We start from the raw sequence: 20,353 nt of genomic DNA on the forward strand, positions 1-20,353 counted from the left end.
TGATCACTCAGCGGCCAAACTCGAGGAAAACAAGGCTACCACACCGAGGAGACCGGCAGAACAGAAACACTTACCCACACATATATTGTTCTCTTTTATTTCTTAAAATACCAGCATAAATACAAGAGAAAGGATGTAGTATTGCTGTGAATATGAACATTTAGCAGTAAATTTGGGGAGGGGGGGGGGGTTTGCAGAGAGACAGACCAGTAGGGATGAAACAGTTCCTCAGTGTTAGGGCAGTCGCACATTCATGTCTTCCATGATGAACTACACCACAATTAAACCTTATTTTTACACAGAGAAAATATCACAGAATAAAAACAAATAAAAAAAAAGATTAACTTCCAAGAAAGCTTAAGATAAAAGGCATCTTGCCTGCAAAGGAAAGGGTGTCCAAAACAAAGCAAAAGGTACAGCACACATTTAAAGGGGTAAAAATGGCAGACATGACGAAATTAAATACCGTAAAAGCACACTAGGGGGCAGCTATATCTTAGCCAGGGGGTCATGCACTTCAGTTGCCATGAGCAGATGCCCAGACCTGCTCCACAGCCTCCTGAACCCTCTTAGGTATGTTGCATTCCATTCATGCTGATTACTTTATATATCAATCAGTCTATTTTACATTTCCACTTCTTACCGAGACGCATTATTATCCTACTCTGCTACTCTACAGTCTACGAAGTGTTCGGCAGCACAGTGAATGTTACCCAGAGTTCCACATTTTTGCTGAGTAGTTGGGGATATTTTGCATCTTTTTTTTTTCTTCCCTAAAATGAAGACCCCAGAGACCTAATAAAGAAATTAAGAAGCGGGAAGGTGAATGGTCACCATCACCACCACCCCCCCTTCAGCACTGCATAAAGGTTCTTAGGGGGCGGAGCCATCTGTAGACTAGTGCCACCAACAGCCAGAGAGAAAGAGCGCAGTGCAGCTCAGCGGCCAGCATGGGGCTCCGGCTTCACTACAGCTTCTCACGAAACATGCCTACAACAACATTAGTTACTTGGTGTAAACATGGTTGGTGACTCAGCTCTCTAAGCGGGGGGAGGGGAGGGGGGGCGGGTAGGGGAGGGGGAGAGTCTGTTTCCATGAGATGGTTGTTTTTTTCCAGCTGAACAGTGGCTGAAGAGCACTGTAGAAGCCTCACCAAACCTCTCGCTTGTGTGATGGATCTACCGGTGCTTTCGTGTAGAACCTGTTTTGCCCCAGTATGCTGGCCAGGGACAGGATTTCGGGGCTCCGTCAGTGGGGTTTCTTTGGCAGGAAGGAGGGCTCTCTGTGACGTTTATAATAAGAAGGAAGAGGGGGTATAGGTAAGGACAGAAATTTAGGGATGGGACTTGGGGTTGGCTAACTGTTGTCAGTTTCAGGGCGTGACCACCGAAGAGGGGTAGTGGGGGGCAGTTACAGGAGGGGGTCCTGCCCGAAGGTCTCCTGTGAGGCGTAGACCATGTAAAGGAAGCCATCCTCATCCTTCTCGCGCTCATACACCTCGGAGATGGCTGTGGACACAGACACCATGCTGTGGCCATTCACCAGCAGGAAGAAGGCCTGGTTGGAGTTCAGCTGTAGGCGCCGCCTAGTGGCCAAACACAGAATCACAAGCAAACTTATCACTGATGAAATGGAAGAGACCAGGAATATCTATACTCTTTGCAAACACTAAATAATCAAAATAAAAACATATACATTAATTGCAAAATGCATCAAATGCGCTGAAATATTATTAGTGACCATAACTCATATTTACTGAAATATAACAATAAAATATAATAAAGCAGATAACAGTTGACTATATCATTTAATATTTATTTAATGTTCAGTGAAGAGCCAGATACAAACAGCAGACATCCTACTTGCCTAAAGAAATAAGTTTACAATTCAACCCACCCAATCAATAGTGACGAGGCACAAACATACTATATATAGACAACAGAAGGGACACCTGAATGGAAATTGAATGGAAATCCACACAAAAATTATACAGAATTAATTTTATTCATCACTAGGCACCAGCTTTGAAATTCTGTAGCCCACAAATGCATTGGAAATTATATGATATGCACGACAGACAGAGCAAACCTCTTTGAATTTGACAAAAATGTCATCCTTCTGATTTCACAGAAAGGTATTTCCATTACCCTCATAGGCTGCATTATGCATCTTACGGAGAGTAAACTTTACTAACCGCACCCAATTCAAATCTAAAGAACGGCAGCTACATTAATTCCTGGCCATCTTCTATCACATCTTCTAAAAACAACAGTGACATAAGGAGATGTTCACACAAGAGGATCCCTTCCTGTTGGCCAGTTTCCCATGATTCCCTGGTACTAACACAGCACTCGGTGCCCAGGAAGCGGTGGAACCCCACAGGACGGTGAACTTCACAGACTGCTGCTACCTGATGATCTTGATCAGCTCGCTCATGTTGACGTGGTCAGGAACCAGGAACTTGGTTTTATCCAGAACAGGCAGCTGCTTCTCTCCCTTATACCGTTCGATGATGACCTGGAAGGGACAGACATGTGTGACCTCAGCACGCCATCATAGCCCGCAGGCATTACAACCAGGTATACTGTATTTTGGAAGTATTTTCAAAGGCAACATTGTTCTGGGGGAGGGGTTTGCTGAGAAGAATAATTAATTGCCTGAAGTGCTGTTTTTAATCAATCATAATTTAAACTTATATAGTACTAAACTTTATTACAAGCGTTTGTGTACAAATTAACAAAAGGATAGAAAACAATTTAAACAGAATGCAAATCAACAAAGTGTATTACAGTTAAAATTTTAAATATATTACAATTAATTATTATATAAAGCTACAAATAACAAAATAACTTAAATTAATTTAAACAGAAATTAAATGAGTGGCTTCTACAGTTACAATGAATATTTAACAAACACAACCCTTTGAACAGAAAGAGTACAGCACGCATGTGACATATGTCTTTTGGTTCAGCCCATTTAAAATACCAGCCAATCTAATATAGATTTTTAGCTAGAAACCAAGCATGTGGTTTCAGCTGCGAGTGCTGTGTGGGGATGACACTCCCTGCTGTGCTGAATATTCTCTTGGATGCTGTACTTGGTGCACAGATGCACAAGCATTTGTGGGCTACATTTGACCATGAGCGGGTTTTGTTGGATTTCCACCAGAGAATAGGCTGAGCAGATGCGCTTTTCATCTTCACCAATTCGCTCACCCGATTATTAACAAATGACACGTGAAGAGCCCAATACACTGATCGCTGCAACTCTGCTCCATCTCGCCTCTAGTGGCCAGAGATGTGAACTACAATATGTCACCTCAAGCGGCTGCATTCGGCTGCTACTTAGTATGGTATGGAAAGCCACACTGCCAAGATTTCAGAATACCTTGGTATACTTTATTAACTACCATACTGCGAGTATTAGCGAGAGCAATGTGAGCCAGGCCAGGCCAGGAGGAAGGGTCAGTCAGGGGGGATTGACAACCAGCCACCCTCCAGCCTCTGTGCTCCAAAGCCTGACACCACATCCAGAGACACCCTATCCCGCTTTAAAGAGGCTTCCCTGGATTGGGGTCCTGTACTGGCCACTGATGGCTCTCTTCAGGTCCTTGTCTTTAGCTCAGGAGCAGGGCTCCTCATATGGCTCAGGTTACACAGCTTGTCAGCTTTTCTCGCGAGGAACGAGCGCCACGGCCCAGTGGTGTGAGCTGTCAGCAATGATCTTAAAGAGAGATATTCTGGTCTGCACTAGCTAAACATTTCCCATCACGAGAGAGTGCGGAGAAGCTGATCACTTGACGGGGGGGGAAAAAACACCCAGTTGCTCATCTTGCTTGTACAAACAAGGCCTCAGCAGTGACACGTCAAGTGATCTGAGCGTACCCACCTGTAGTAAATTGGTAAGATTTTTTTTTTTTTAAGCAAATTTTTTCCCTAAACAGTAAAAGCTTTCCACTATGACTTTGACAGCACCAGAAAAACAGCCAGTCAGATTAAATTTTCTGACATTTTCACTGTCTGCTGTGTATTTAACAAAAGCAGCCAATGCTGCTGATGCTATATTATTTTGTGAGTTAAAATGTCTGTCCTGACAGCACAGTGATCGTCAGAGACTTCCGTGTCACTATCACACCCTCCACACAACAAATATCATAAGGCCCAAAAGGTTTTACTCACTGGAATTTTGTTGGGGTGCTGTTCTCGGATCAGTCTGACATCTTCCACTCTTTGTTCTGCAGAAAAATAATCATGAACATCAGCTTTGCTTTTCGCGCTTTCTGGAGCAAACATCCTGACAACACAAGCCTTCTCCAGGCTGTCACTGTCCAACAAGGAAACTAAGGAAGTGGTTAGAAGAGCTGGTCGCTAAGGGTTTTTTTTTTTTTTTTTAAAAGCAAGCCCATCCTTGACAACACCAATTATATGCTGTGTAACTGACAGTAGCCACTAGCCAGGCTTGCTAGGAAAAGCTTTTAAAAATGCTGACAATGAATCACAATCCCAGAAGCTCCTCTGGGGCTGAACATTCCCCAACACAGCCAGTGAGGCCTAAAAGGCAAGCAAAAATCCTGGAGGAAATATTAGCGCTGAAATTGTCAGCGCTGATCATACCACTATGGACCACTGCCCGAATAACAACAACAAGGATTGTTAAGAGACAACAGCAGTTGCCATGACGCCCAAAGCCCACCATCCAAATGTGCGCACAAAACTTTAAGCAACTCAACAGCAAAACAGTGACACCAAAATCCCCGCAAACACATCCCACATGTAAACGTCAGACACTGGATCAAACCACAGATTTTTATGGTTCTTTCCATTTACTTGATTTTAATCACGCATTGGCTCCTTTAATGAGTGCATGGATTTGTTTCACACTGTTACACCAAGTGTTCTCAAAGAAGGGGTGGACTTACCATAAGGTAAGGCTAGGAAGTGTTTTTGATAATATACAGGGAGACTGGTAGACAAATTGTGAACAGATGTGGAGAAGATACAACTAAGCAAACGCGTGCAAAAATTGAAGAATAACCGTAGCAAAGGATTGAATGATTAAACTTCTTAAAATTTGGCCGATCGATCTGCCGGCGCGATACCCCCCACCCCTATAGGGCGAAATTTACCGACAGCACCCCAGCCCCCACCCTGATCGGCAGTGTTACCGCTGCCACCACGCGTTTTATTAGCACTTTATTGGTGTTCCATTGTTTTCAATTCCCCCTGTTTCTTTTTCGCCTCCAGTAATGAGCTAATGAGCTGTACACAGGGCGTCTACTTATGGATTCTTATCTTTAATTAAGTAATGGGTAAAGCAGAAACCTGAACAGGGAGCTGTTCACCTGAGCATTTACCGACATTGAAAAAGAGACTTGGCTGAAGAGTTTATGCACAGGGCACGTTTCTCACAGCATGTTAAAAAGTTTACCATCAAACAAGGATTACTGTTGTCATATACGATTCCTCAAAAAGGTAAAACATTACATTTGATGATATTTTCTGCATCACAACAATTTTTAATGTCAGGTTTCATAAGTAATCATAATGCATCTATTAATGAGCATTACAAACAGTTTTCACGCAAGCTTGACTGGTGGTTACATCATGCATATGAAGTTTAATATTGTGCAATGCTAGTATGCTTTTCCAGTAGGGAAAACATAACATGAAGTTTAAACAAGAAAACTCCGACTAAACATTAAGCCAACCTCTGTTCCACGAAATGGACCTAAAAAGCACCTTACAGAACGGTCAGCACATCATATTATTTTAATAGGATCTAGACATATTTTCAAGTACGTCATGTGAGTGTGAACATAAGTCTTTTGTCAGGCTATAAAAGTACGAAGTCCAACATCAAACGATCTCTTTTTTACTTTCGTTTATATTCTGATATTTGGAGCTGGATGGGGGGTCGGTTGTTATTTACACAGCCAAATTTATTTGAAATACACGCTCGCAAACGAGTATAAACACAGAGGCAGGTCACCGTTGGGAAATGGCGATGTACGGCGGGCTGCATCCCTTCGGTTTTACTTAATTAAGAGAAACCAAAAACAAGGCCGAGGTGTCAGTCTGCGTCACTCTAATCTTACTTTCATTTCTGTGGGCCTTGTTCTCTTCCCCACCCTCCAAGGACCGGGGACCGGAGAGGGGCCACGATCACGGTGCCACCGTCCGCCCCCAGCCCTGCTCTAATCCTCGCCCTATCGTCCATGACCCTGTCCGGCAGGGTGACAGACGGACTCCGCATTACCATTTTCAACTACCTGGTTAGGCTGTGACAGCGATATATATAACTAAGTATGTAGCAGACTTCGATCGCATTCTCGGGTTGACGCATACAAAGAATCGGATCTGAAATACATTTAATAACACATCTACGCGTGATTCCGTTACACACCCAACATCATTACAGCCATAAATACATCGTTACCCACCGAATGTCCTCCTTTGTTTGAACGTCTTTTCGGAAGGCATGTTTTTCGGGGGTAACACCGCTTCCCTTTTTAGGCCAAGACGCCTGTTTCGCGGCGCCGATTAAGCACTTATTGTATAGCTTATTGGGGATGATTTAAAATTAAATAAAAACAAGAGCTTTCGAGACAATCAGTTATCAGGAACGGTGCCTTACGTCGCACCTTCCCCCAAGCTAAACTCGGACGGTGAGTCCACCTTAAGGAACAAAACAAACCCGTCAGCTGATGACTGACGTCATGTCCACAGGAACGTAGTGGGCGGGGACTCGGCCGAAGGGCCTGATGGGACATGAGGTCTATTAAGAAGTACATTACGTTAAAGTCAACGCAATGCTGGTCTTTCTGAAATTCTGAAGTACAATTCACTTCATGTGCATTATATATTTGTTAATATAAACAGACATTCTATAACACCAAATTCTAAAGAAATATTAATAATATATTATTATTATTACTATTAACATAATAATACAGTATTGGTTGCTTAACAGGGATCTTATATAAGGTAACTCATAATTCACATGAAATACCTACATGATATATTTATAACTGAAATTATATTAAGCAGCTTTACATGCACAGATAAATTGTTTTTTTATATATTGCGGTAAAACAAAACATTTGCTACTGTAAAATAATAACGTAAATGCATATGCTGATGTAATCATATTACCAGCACTAGGAGAAGCTGTTATAATGGAACCGGACCTCGGCCACGGACGCACGTAGTGGAAATGCAGAAAGTAATTCTGGTAATCGAGTTGTGTATGTGTGTCTATGTTTGAGCACGGAGAAGCTAAATATTTTTGCAGGAAATGTGATGCTGGTAATAAGTTATTGTACTATTACTGCTGCTGACATTGAGATGGTGTTACCTATAAACTACCAGCAGAGGGCAGCCATGCATCTATATGTTACCAAAGGCTGGACTGGCGTTTGGTGTAACTAGCTTCTGTAGGCATATTTTTCTCGGTGCATTTCCCATTCCCACAATTGTTCTCCAGAAGAAGAAAGAAAGCAAGCATAATTTTACAGCATTATCGTTCTTCACAACTAAAATGTGTGCAGACGCGTACATTACGGAATTTGCGTCTGATCTGCCTCGGGCTATCACGTAAAGCTAACCTCTTTAAGAATAAGCTTTCCTATATCTCTACCCACCATTGACTCATTACATTGATTTTCTCTAATCCAGGCCTCAGTCATGGCACGTCTGACTGGCCTGTGCTTACAGACCCTGCCAAATGGCCCAACACACAGCTGTGGAAAGATCCTGGTCTTTCAGAGCAACTAAAATCGTGGGAATCTGATGCTTCTAAAATCATTTAATCCATTTCAACAATAATGTCATTATAGTATAAAAACATACACAAAATGTGTTCCTTTTGGGAGCTCATCTTATTTGGCTGTAGGTGTCTACTGTTGCAATGAAAACTGTACTTTCTACCAAACCGGCCATTTAATTTTATCTGGATATAAAGACCAACTAAAGTAAAATATAAAACAGGAGTACCAATGTTTTACAAATGCGTCCAACTGCCATGTTGTGTTGCCTGTAGGGTATAATTGGTCCACTTCATTTTGTATTGTTTTGTTGTTACTGAGTACCCATGTGACAAGCATTTACTCCACTACGTTAATGTTATCTTTGTAGTATAATTCCTGTGTTTAGATGAAATGCATAGGCTTAATGTGCTTGCTACATTTATTATACATTACATTCCACACAAAAAACACACATGATAGGTAATGCATGTAAGCAGATACCCTCCAGTGCTAGTTCTTAAAGTAATCTAAGTGATGGTGTTGACTTGCGTTTACCTTTGCCTTTCTGAACCTGTCGATCTGGCCAAAATAACAAATGACACTAAGTCTTGACTGTGAAATCGCTGGTTCGTTAAACAAAAATTCCTGTGCTTTACTCATGCTAAAAGTACGCGACCCTTCTCTGAATGTCTAATGTAATTTGAATATATATAAAAATGTATACATAACTTTCTAAATGTATGTTAATTATTAATAAAACAAATAAAAAATTAAAAATATGCAGTACATTTTGATATATAACCATATGGCAACCGACTCACTTGTAGAGCCACTGGTACCCACTGGCTACTATGAGTCGAGGTGATTCTTGGTAATCCTTGGTAGACAGCCAATCACATTTCCTCTTCTTACCAAGATTGAGGTAATACTTGGTAACGACAGCCAATCATGTTTCTTCCTGCTACCAAGATTGAAGCAGAGCTGAATGGCTCTGGGTTCCAGGTAATTCTTGGTAGCAACAGCCAATCACATTTCCTCTTTCTAACAAGATTGAGGTAATTCCTGCTAGCGACAGGCAATCACATTTTTGCCTGTAACCAAGATTCGAACAGAGCCAAACGGCTCTGGATTCCAGGAATTTCTTGGTAGCTACAGCCAACCACAGTTCTTCCTGCTACCAAGATTCCATCAATTCTTGGTAGAGACAGCTAATCACATTTTCTGCTGCTACCAAGATTCGAGCAGAGCTGTAATTGTATTTGTTGTAATATAGGCATATTTCGTCATTCAATAGACATCTTAAGCTTTCAGAAGCAAATTTCTGAATAATTTGCAGGTAATAACAGGTGAAGATTGAGAACAGTTTTACAAATTAATTATTTATTGGATTTGCAATTATCACATAAACACATTCTCATGGTCTTGTTCTTATATTTCATATAAGTATGAGCATTTAAGGAACTGAAATTGATCAGTATGGATCAGTATGTCTATTGTATGATGAAATTCAAAAGAAAATTAAACCTTTGTTTTTTTCAAGCTTCTAAGTCCAAAATGGTTCCATTTCTGAAGACATTCACAGCCTTCCTTTGATACGTGGGGTCAAGCCACATTGTTTCCCTCTGGAGTGTGTTTGCTCACTACGACGAGGAACACACAATGTACTCCACATCATGTGGTCAGCTTCAACAAAGGATGCTTCTGGGCCATAAAGAAAGCTGTAGCACCAGGGGTGAAGTCAACAAAAGGTACCGTGATACGACCAGTTGTGCTAATTATCCCCCATTACCCCGATACTTAAGCCTTTAGTTGATTTAGATTGTTTCTGCTCATTGTCGGGTGCTTTGTTGGAGCACATAATCTTACACAGTGGCCAGATTGTAGCAAAACTGTGGAGGAGGTGTTTCAGAAGTGGAAACCAAACCCTAAGAACATTTATGGCGTCAGACTGTCCAGGTGGACACTCATCTGTACGTAGAAGCACATCAGGGAGTGTGTTTTAAACAATGTACAGGTAATGCAGGAGACCACCCACCCAACTGACAGAAACAGCAGCAGACTTACACAGTGGTAAGTCAAAGAATCAGACTTGATTAATAAAGCTTTCACAAAATAATGTTGAATTATTGAGGTGAGCTGCCTTAAATCTTTTCACGTGTTGGTACTGCAGATATACTTGGCCTCCACAGACAAGCCTCATGTCTTTGTCCTTCCTCTAAACACTGCTGGGGCTGCAAAAACAGAAAGATGCCTGCTCACCACTTCACCTGTGATTCCACAGCAGAATCTTCATGCAGCTAGCTAAGGGTTTACAGGCCCAGGCCTAGTGCCTCATGCAGCTAGCTAAGGGTTTACAGGCCCAGGCCTAGTGCCTCATGCAGCTAGCTAAGGATTTACAGGCCCAGGCCTAGTGCCTCATGCAGCTAGCCAAGGATTTACAGGCCCAGGCCTAGTGCCCCGTGCAGCTAGCTAAGGGTTTACAGGCCCAGGCCTAGTGCCTCATGCAGCTAGCCAAGGATTTACAGGCCCAGGCCTAGTGCCTCATGCAGCTAACTAAGGGTTTACAGGCCCAGGCCTAGCGCCCCGTGCAGCTAACTAAGGGTTTACAAGCCCAGGCCTAGTGCCCCTTTCTTTTGCACCCTCGCTTGGCAATCAACTAAGTACCCCTGTCCTCCTATCTATCCTTAGGATAGCATCAAACATTAGTGGAATAGCATGTGCTTGCGTAAATTAGCATTATGAATTGATTCCATTCAGCCATTCTGTAGTACTTCTTAAAGTAGCTGGTTGGGCACAGAACACCAGTATCTCAATTTCAACCAATTAGACAGTGATGATGCAGCCAGCTTGGTTTGGTCACAGTTTCGGCTCTACTAGTAAGTAGGGCCATATCAGGTATGGCTCAGATAATTTACAAGGGAAAACAATCAGTTTGCAGTTCGGCTCAGTTGGTGGCAGTGGAAATGCACCAAAAGAGAGGAAGCCACCCACACATGAACAGTATGTTGGCTATTGGCATTGTGAGGGGACAGCCACCGTGCCATTGGCTGAGCGAGAACATGGCAGCTTGTGGCTTTGGGGGCAAAGAAGAAAAACATTAAAAACTATGGCACACACATACACAGAATTATACTGATTATTTTTTCAGTGTTTATAGTGTAATACACTGATTCATTTTCCATATTAGAAGTAAACATTAGTCCTGTGTTGTTTCTGTCTTTTTGTTTTTTGTGTGCTTTGTTTCACTGTATACTGGGCTGAAATGACACATAAACCCACTTGACTTAAAAACACTGGCACACATGATGCACTCACAGAATTTCACTGTGTAGTGTTTGCACTTTTTTGTTCGTTAGTTTATACAATTCTGATTATTTCTGCATTCTTATATTTGTTTTTTATTACATGTGCATGTCTCAGTACTAATTACTTATTGTCATGTGATGGTATAAACCAATATTAATTACTGTAAAGGTAACTGTAATTCTTTTAAAAACTCAAATCAAATCACAAATATTAGTAGTTTTTGTAATATACTTTTATTCATACATAACGTATAATCATCGATACTGTTGGTTAATTTTAACGGCAACCTTATCGTTTTCGCTTGGGACAATCAGCAGTTGATTCGAGATTCGATCTTGCGTCTTTATGTAGCGCGAACTGCGCAAACTTACATATAACTCTGGAAAAAAATATGAGAAAACTCCATGGATATATTTTTAAAATCTGCGTTTTTAAATCCTGGTTTAATCCTGGCCCTTCTGGCAGAGGGCTATATGGCAGGTTGCTTCCAGGCTCAAAATGTCTAATACAACAGTACACAAGACACATTATTCATACCCATGACCAATGAGTGAAAAAAATTATGCTGTAGTCTCTTAATTGATAATGAGTCTTGAATGTGAACTTCCTCTCGTTACATTGTGCTTTAATCGTGCTAAAGTAAAGCTAATTAAGTGCGTTTCTTCTCTGAATGATTAATGTAATTTGAGTATATATCATTTTGACGTAATTTGATAAATGCATATTATTAATAAAAGAAATAATTCAAAAATACTTCGCATATTTTGATATAGACGTATGCAGAAACACATTCATTCATCGGGCCAGTGGCGCAATGGATAACGCGTCTGACTACGGATCAGAAGATTCTAGGTTCGACTCCTGGCTGGCTCGAATGTTTTTCTTAATCTAAAAGTCTGCAAAAATAAAATTTCTAGTTTCATCTCCTTTTGAATAACTGAAGATTTACATACATTTCCGGTGATTTGTGACTTAAAGCAGTTTACGTGCTTTATGATTTTTCCGATTAAGCAACTTAAAAACACAAAACCTAAAGAACACGTACGTAAAACTAACAGCATTCAGAAATGCTACGTTTGATACATAGACAATTGATTAAATGCAAGAACAGTTTCCATGGATTTTCTAACAAAATAGAAAATCAAGCAGAAGCCTACTAAGCAATACAGAATCGATGGTATAGTGCATCGAAAACTAGACAAGTGGTATGAGGGCATGAATTACCAGGATGTAATTCATAGCATAGCCAGAATCCATAGGAAACGCTGTCCCCTGTCTGCGGAGTCGACTAATTACAGCCACAACCGGAAACACACAGAAAGCGGCTTTATGCAGCCCTGGTGAGGGCTGCAAACCTCACTATGACACTTTTATTAGCCTTGCTAGAAATGTTAACTTAAATGCCTTTTAAGTGACTTAATCTTCCTTATTAGCTTCGGGAATTTGCCGTACTAATTGCTGTTTTGTTAAACTCAGCTGTGGCATTGCAGTTTTGTATACCCTCATACAATATGTATGAGAATGTGTTGTCTTCAGTTGTTGGCAGTTATATACGAGCAGCTGCATGTTCCCCTGGTGTGTACGTAGGTGGAGATGAGAATGAGGGCGTCTGTGTGTGTATCTCTTCCTGGGCTCCGGCCCCCATGTGTAACTTCAGACTGTGCCGCACTGGTCATGACACCCATGCAGGAACTCCACTGGCATGTGGCGTGATCACATCCGACATGAATTCTGTGTCGCCACTTGTGAGTTAGTGTGCTGAGGTTACATTACGTTACATTAGTATGGCGTGCAGATCAGCAAGTTATGGATCTATGTCCATGTCTGGAAGGTTGTGGATTTAGCATTAGCATTTTTCCAATCTGAAGGTACCGCACCCACAGATAACGATTTCTTGAATATTAAAGTTAAAGGTTGGCTAATAATATCCTTCATCTCTTTTTAAACTATAGGTAAGATGCCATCAGGGCCCTGCGATTTATTTATTTTGAGTTTAGCTAGGCTTAGTACCACATCAGCCTCAGTTAATAATATATTGGTCATAGACGACGCTGTATTCGTACTAAATGGTGGTAAATTACTCATGTTCTCTACTGTGAACACCCGTGAAAAATAATCATTAAACTCATTTACTATATCAATTTAATTTTCAATTATAAGGCCCTTACTATCCAGAAAATTAGTGATTCCAGCTTTTAGAGCTCTTTTGGAGTTAAAATATTGGAAGAAACTTTTATTGTCATCCTTAGCCTCGAATGCAATTTTTCTTTCTACATCCCTCTTGGACAGTCTAATGTTATTTTTTAACTCTACTTGTAGACTTAGATACTCCTGCTTAATTTTGAAATCATTAGTTATTTTCCAATTGTGGAACAGAGCCCTTTTCCTCCTGACTTTATTCTTAATTTCCTTAGTAAACCACCTTGGTTGTCGTTTCCTAGATTTAGTTTTGCTGGAAACAGGTATGAACTCCTCTTGCACTTGCAACAATGTGCTTTTAAAAAATTCCCATGCTTCTTTAACCATTTTGCTATTTAACTCCATATCAGTTTACAGTTTCTAGTTTCAGTCTCATACAAATAAAGTTAGCCTTCCTAACATTGTATACTTTTAATTTCAACTTTGCTCTTCGGACACTAAAATTAACCTTGAATTTAACCATGTTATGATCACTACCGTCCAATGGTTCTAAAACCTCAAATTTTCCAGTCCTATCCTGGTTATTAGAGAAAACAAGATCCTGGTAGGGGTATTAACAAACTGAGTAAAAAACCAATCCTGTACTAATTCCACCATCTCAAGTTCCTTTAAAGAAGAGCCAGAGACTGTGTCCCACTGTATCCCAGGTAAATTAAAAATTACCCATAACCACCACATCATTTTTATTACTCATAATCCTGATATCATCATATAACATTCTGCTTTCCTCTGCAGCTACATTAGGTGCTCTATAACAAACCCCGACAATTAGGTCATCTGAGTTTTTAGCATCTAGTTTTATCCATACAGCTTCTGTACTTTTATTTTTATCAGTGAGCTCCTTTGCCTGTGTAGGGGAACCGTCCACTGGCCCAATGGCGGAATCCAATAGGACAGCCGAAGGCTTGAAATGCGTGTGGATCCTTCCGAGCGCTTCTGTAAAGTTACTTACCCGTTGTAGGTAAAGACCAAATTACATCTGACTCCATTTTAAGTAAAGATCTTTATTGGCAAGTTTAGTCATGACATGTCTGTTATTTAGATTACTTCTGGGCTGTGCCTTCTATTGCTGAACTCCCACTAATCCCGGACGATGGGGCGCATCGGATTCGCCTCGGCCGATAAGGCGATCCGTGACTCTGCTATGTAGGTTTAGATGTTGGACAACCACTACAAGGTAATACAATGCTAGCCTGGATACCCGTCATGACCCGGCGGCCCTTAACGCCCCAGAGGCTCAGCTGACCATTGCCGAATCCGAGCTAGTGAGGGCCACAGAGGTTAAGCCGATGTCTGCCGTAACTCAGCGTGTGCACGCCTCAGAGGCTGGGCCGGACTTTGTGCCGTAACTCAGCGTGTGCACGCCTCAGAGGCTGGGCCGGACTTTGTGCCGTAACTCAGCGTGTGTACGCCTCAGAGGCTGGGCCGGTCTATTACCGTAACCCAGCGTGTGCGCACCTCAGAGGCTGAGCCGGACTTTGAGTCGGAACTCAGCGTGTGCATGCCTCAGAGGCTGGGACGATCTACCATAACCCAGCGTGTGCGTGCCTCATAGGCTGAGCCGGACCTTGTGCCGTAACCCAGCGTGTGCGCACCTCAGAGGCTGAGCCGGCATACACCGTAACTCAACTTGGGCAGCCGCATCAGATCTCGTAGAACGGGGTCGATTCTGAGGCTGCAAGAGAGTGTTAGAATAACCCCAGTCTCTGAGGAACATGCAGAGGTTCAGCAAAATCAGACAGCCAAGAAGTAATCAAAACACAGGTTATTCACAATTAATATACATTACACCAATTTAACCAAATCTAGTGTTGCAATCATTTTAACATGTGGCCACAATTCCTATATATATATAATATATAATATAATATATAGTATATAATCCAATTAAAAGTATATAACAATTCCATATCTCAGCTGAGTGGACACATAGTAACTGCAGAAACTGATTACAGATGAAGATTCATACAGCACTATGTGGGAGCTCTGATTACAGAGTGACTCCCCGTGTTACTCTGGAGCTCTTCCTTAAGTATTCCAAACCAGGTGACAGGCTGTATCAAAGGTTGTGATTGATTATTTTAGGGCCTGCCCTGATCTTGTGTGTGTGTCTTGGAGAACTGTTGATCTTATCAATTCTCAGACCCTCAGCCAATCAAATTGCTTTAGGGGGAACGTGACAACTCCTTTGTTCTACCAGGTGATAAGATCCTCCACTTTGGTGGGTTTAGTCTTACTTTCTATATTTCTCTTATGTGAACACATGCCGCTTTAAGGTTGAGAGTATTGTGCCCGTCGTACTGTGACCATTCAAACGAGACCAAACATGGGTGTATGTGTCCCTAATGTATACCTCCTGTGTTAGTGTGAGTTAGTGAATGTAGGATGCATCTGTGTCTTGACGCAGCCAGGCCTTATCACTGGAATTTGGCTGCGGGGTTCTGGCCGCCCAGTGGGGGTGAGGTGTCCCTTTTGATGTGGTCATCAGGTGATTTGGGTCCAGTCTTGTCGGAGCCGGTGGACCTTTGCTTCAGGACACTGGGTGGAGCATTACAGGCTTGCCAGAGCTCAGATCGACGGGGCCTGCAAGGCCTCCAGCCTTACACCTGCAAGTTTTCTTTTACGTATACTGCAACACCACCTCCCTTCTTGCCTATCCGGTCTCTACGGAACAACGTATAACCATCCATATTATATTCTTCGATCGAGTTCGGGTTAGATTTTTCTAGGTGCGAATTAGAAGAATTATACGAGTCTGATAAAACTTGTATAGAAGAGCCCATACAAGTTTTATCAGAAGTTCCAAGATTTCAGTTGAGGTACAAGTCTAAAAAAATCAACAGACTGGATATTCAAGTTCGTCGAGTTAAGTGGCGTTCGAGTTCCAATGTTTTACTAGTCCGTGTATCGTTCGTTCTTTGAATCTTCCGTTTGAAAACCAAATCGGAAAGACAAAAAACAACGGCGTTTATTGGATTTTCTGTTTTGGTTTTGAAACGGAAAATCCAAAGAATGAACATGGATCAATGGGCCGATCCATTGATATTTTCAGTTCCGATCCGATTCCGATACATAACTGCCGATACCGATACAGATTCCGATACAAGAGCTTTTTACTTTGTTATACTTTATGTATAATTTTTTTAAGCTAGTAAATACAGATGGAAAAAATGTATGACAAAAAAATATTTAATTGTGCTACTACAAACATACATAACGTACTGTTCCACCTCTTTTGTACGTCTTCTTTTAAGCGTTTTTGAGGCATTTGCAGTTCAATATGAATATCTTCAAAACAAGTATATGCAAGTGGTGAATACTTAAAAATTTAACACAATTTTTCTCCCTTTGCTTTTATTGTCTCGCACAGTTGCGTGCGCTTTGTTAAGCGGGATTGTCCATTAATTAAACGCTATTCCCACCTCTCAAAACTTTATTTTACAAAGATTGCGAATCGCTGTGCTACTGGTTTCTGTTAAAAGCATAAAATACTCCCAAATCTTCACGTCGTATCTTACGCTCCTCATACTGCGAAGGGTATGCGCATGACGTCACAGCAGGCGGAAGTCACTGTACTCTGGTAGGGGTACTACACACCCACTGTACTACACACCCACTGAGTAGCAAAAAATACTGAGGGGCAGCATTTGAATGCCGCAAAAAAAAAAACATGTAAAATGGGAAAGAGCTGTTGTGCGATTGATTGTACAAATAGATTTAACACGAAATAGGAGCTATGTTTTTAGAGATTGCCAAAAACCTAATAAATAAGTATAGGAAGTGGATTGGTCACGCATGGCCAATACCCGATCCATGAAATATGTCTGGATCTGGATCAAATAGATACTGGATCGGTGCATCTCTAATTTTTATATTTTAATATAATAAATATATTGTATCACCAGCGGGGTGTGCATGTCCCAGCATGGGCTGCAAGTAATTGTATTTCCCGATTATGGCTTGTATGTTTCCCCGTGAATTATGTACATACTCTGTGGTGGTGCTCTCCCACCATTTGTGTATGTTACAGTTTGGTGTCTGACTTCCTTGTGTTTCTGCTATGTTGTTGGGATTGGTGCTCGCTGGTGTCATACCGGCAGGCAATACAGCTGCGAGCAATTCAGGACACGCTCCCGCCCCTACTTAAACCTCGCACAGCGATCGCTCAGTGCGAGGTATTGACGTTATGCAATAATGTGGTCAACCCCAGTGTTTTCTGTCTGCGTCATCTGACTGATGTCCCGACTCCACGACTTACCAGCATCCGGCTTGATGACTCTCCTATCGGATTATCCCTTGGTTCCTGACCCACGGCTTGGACGGATCTTTGGCTTGAACCTCACTTGTTATCTGGACTCCGAATTTGGCTTTCCCCAATAAAGAGCTTTTGACCCTCCCCGAGTGTTCTGTTGTGACAGCTGGGTGCTTGTTATAGTCCTGGACTGCATTAAAAGGGTGTTGTTCTCTACTAAATAAGGCTCCTCATCCTTGCCGCGATGCCTCGGTCTGCCAATTATCATATTGGTGTCAGAAGTGGAATCCTTGTACTGATCCCACTGGCGCTGTTGGAGTGGGTGTTCCACAACATCATCCTGCAAGCCTGGTCCAGCTTGGTGAACCTCGAGGCGGTTTGGAAGTAATGGTGCTGGAGAAGCAGCAGTGTTTCTTGGGTGAGGATGGCTTGGCTCATCTGTTGGTGCTACAGGAGAGAAAGGCACTGGCACTCCACTACCCAGAAGCTCACTCCTGAGCTACTGGCAGAGGAGCAGGGGATGCCATAGTGAGGTAGGCACCCTCTGCTCCATCCATGGACCCGTGCAGCACACCCTGAAGCCACTTCTGCCAGCCTGCTGGACTCTCATTGGAGACAATGTCGGCAAATGAAAAAGACGGGCACCTCAGTGGACCGCAACTGCTCACCGGCCATCGAGTGCTCTTCACCCATCAGCCATGACAAGCTGCAGCACGACCCCAGCTACGACTATGAGCACCAGAGGCAGCAGGCAGAGGCTGCCCTGCTCATGCATGAGTAAGGGTGCCGCAGCTGGGAGGCCCGACTTGCCCAGGAGCACCTCGAGCTGGACGAGCAGCGGGAGCGTGACCACCAGGACCAGGAGCGGCTGCTGGAGCTCTCTGAGAAGGAGTGGCAGGAGCTGGAGTGACTGAGCAGCGAGCTGGCCAGGTGGGGGCAGGAGTGCGACTGCCAGGCATGTCTGGCCAAGGCAGTGGAGACGCCATTCCGGGGGCGTGAAACGGCTCCGCACAGCCAGAAGGAGACATGTTGCGGCTTGGAAGCCCAGCTGGCCCAGAAGCGGCGCAAGCTGCGGGAGGTGGAGGCTGCACTGTGGGACCGCGGGTAGACATGTCTCACCCTGGAGACCCAGCTCACGAAGGACCTCCATGAGCGAAAGGTGGAGGAGGCCTGCCTGGTATGCCTGTGAGAGGCTTCCTGTGTTGGAGGGCAGGAGCAACTATAGAGGGCTGCCTGACCCTGCGAGCAGGAGGCCCCATGGCAAGACCAGCCTGTCCCGAAAAGGGCTTGGCTGTGGGAGTCATTGGGAGTGGTGTTACCTGGCCAGGAGGACCCCCTGGAAAGGCTACCAGATCCACCTAAGCCGCGTAAAAAGAAGGGTTGGCGGCTAGGGGGATCTGATGCCCCCTCATTGGAGGTGATGCACCGATGGCTGCCACCGGACCAGGGATTTGCTTCGGAACTGAGATGGGGACTGGGAGTGGTGGTCGCTGGGCCGGTTGAACTCTGAGGAGGAGGCAGTGTAGCGCCGGTGGGGTGTGCATGTCCCAGCATGTCCTGCAAGTAATTGTAAATAGCCCTTGTTGAATTGTTAAATTAACACTTGTATTTCCCGATTGTGGCTTGTACGTTTGCCCATGTCGCACTTTGTCTGATCCTTGCGTGTCCTTAGCTGTATATAAAATCTCCCACCGTGTGTGTGTACCTTACAGCTCGGCGTCTGACTTCCTTATGTTCCTGCTATTGCATTGGAGTCAGTGCTCGCTGGGTGCCTCTTATAGTCCTGTTAAGGACTGCAATAAACGGGTGTTGTTCTCCCCAGAATAAGGCTCCTCGTTATTCGCCGTCGTTGCCACAAAGCCTCGGTCTGCCAGTCATCACTATATAATATATATTCATACTTTATATATTAATATTTAAAAACTAGTAAATACAGATGAAAAAATGTATGCCAAAAATATTTAGTGTATTAGAAACATACATAACATACTGTTCCACTTTGTTTCTACATCTTGTTTAAGGTGTTTTAAATTTTACGGTAAAATTTCAATATCTTTCAAGCAAGGATACGCAAGCAACGAATGCTTAAAATGCCCCACAATTTTTCTCCCACTGGAAACAGCGTTACACTTCATTGTGATAGTAGCCCTTCATGTATCACAAGCTGTAGCGAGTACACAAAACAGCCCAAGCTAGCGACTCCCAAATCATCCATTGGTTTTTTCACGTTACTCGTGTTCTCTCGCACAACTTTGTGAGCTTTCTTTAGTGGGATTTTCCACCAAACGCTACTCCCACCTCTCAAAACTTTGTTTTTACAAAGGTTGCAAATCGCTGTGCTAATAGTTGCTGTTGAAAGTGTAAGATACTCCCAGATCGACACCTTCTTATCTGATGTTATCTTATGCTCCTCGTACTGCGAAGATGCGCATGACGTCACAGCGGGTGGAAGTCACTGCGCTCACACCCAATGAGTAGCAAAAAATGGAGTGGCAGCGTTTGCGTTCAGCTTGGATTGGGGCATCTCTACTTTTAAATAATCAAGTAATCAAATCGAGTAATAGTGACACCTCTAGAATGAAAAGGTGGCCAATCAGACAATGAGAGGGTATAACTAGTGGGATCAAATCAAGGGCCGGTCACTTTAGCAGTAGGGACTGCTTTTATTCATCCAAACTCTAAAATGGAGTTATCAGAAGTATAAGGCTGTGGGAACGATTACAAAAGTCTCTGTTTATGGGGGCTGACAACTCTGGGATAGTGTAGACAAAAAGCAAAAACGCAGACTAATGTCTGCATTTTTAAATGAATACATAGCAGTGTGGACAGAGCATCATAGTAGGAGGGCCCTT

At 42.8% G+C, this 20,353-nt stretch overlaps 1 protein-coding gene, 1 long non-coding RNA gene and 1 other non-coding gene across 3 annotated transcripts; 2 read left to right on the top strand and 1 right to left on the bottom strand.

The window, feature by feature from the left end:
- Positions 1–81: 81 nt before the first annotated feature.
- On the bottom strand, positions 82–6,706 carry map1lc3b (microtubule-associated protein 1 light chain 3 beta). Its single transcript, XM_023841669.2, has 4 exons — positions 6,440–6,706; positions 4,179–4,234; positions 2,411–2,517; positions 82–1,585 (listed from the first exon to the last, which is right to left on the bottom strand). Exons 1-4 carry the CDS (start codon positions 6,477–6,479, stop codon positions 1,411–1,413), a joined length of 378 nt encoding a protein of 125 aa, XP_023697437.1. The 5' UTR covers positions 6,480–6,706; the 3' UTR covers positions 82–1,410.
- On the top strand, positions 4,851–6,533 carry LOC140578198 (uncharacterized). The gene is made up of 2 exons (XR_011982280.1): positions 4,851–4,924; positions 6,136–6,533. It is a non-coding gene; the product is annotated as an uncharacterized lncRNA (long non-coding RNA).
- A 5,144-nt stretch (positions 6,707–11,850) lies between the features above and the next one.
- On the top strand, positions 11,851–11,923 carry trnar-acg (transfer RNA arginine (anticodon ACG)). The gene has a single exon. It is a non-coding gene; the product is annotated as a tRNA-Arg (tRNA).
- Positions 11,924–20,353: the final 8,430 nt, after the last annotated feature.

The sequence above is a fragment of the Paramormyrops kingsleyae genome, chromosome 13 (genome assembly GCF_048594095.1).
Source record: "Paramormyrops kingsleyae isolate MSU_618 chromosome 13, PKINGS_0.4, whole genome shotgun sequence".
Classification (NCBI taxonomy): Eukaryota; Metazoa; Chordata; class Actinopteri; order Osteoglossiformes; family Mormyridae; genus Paramormyrops; species Paramormyrops kingsleyae.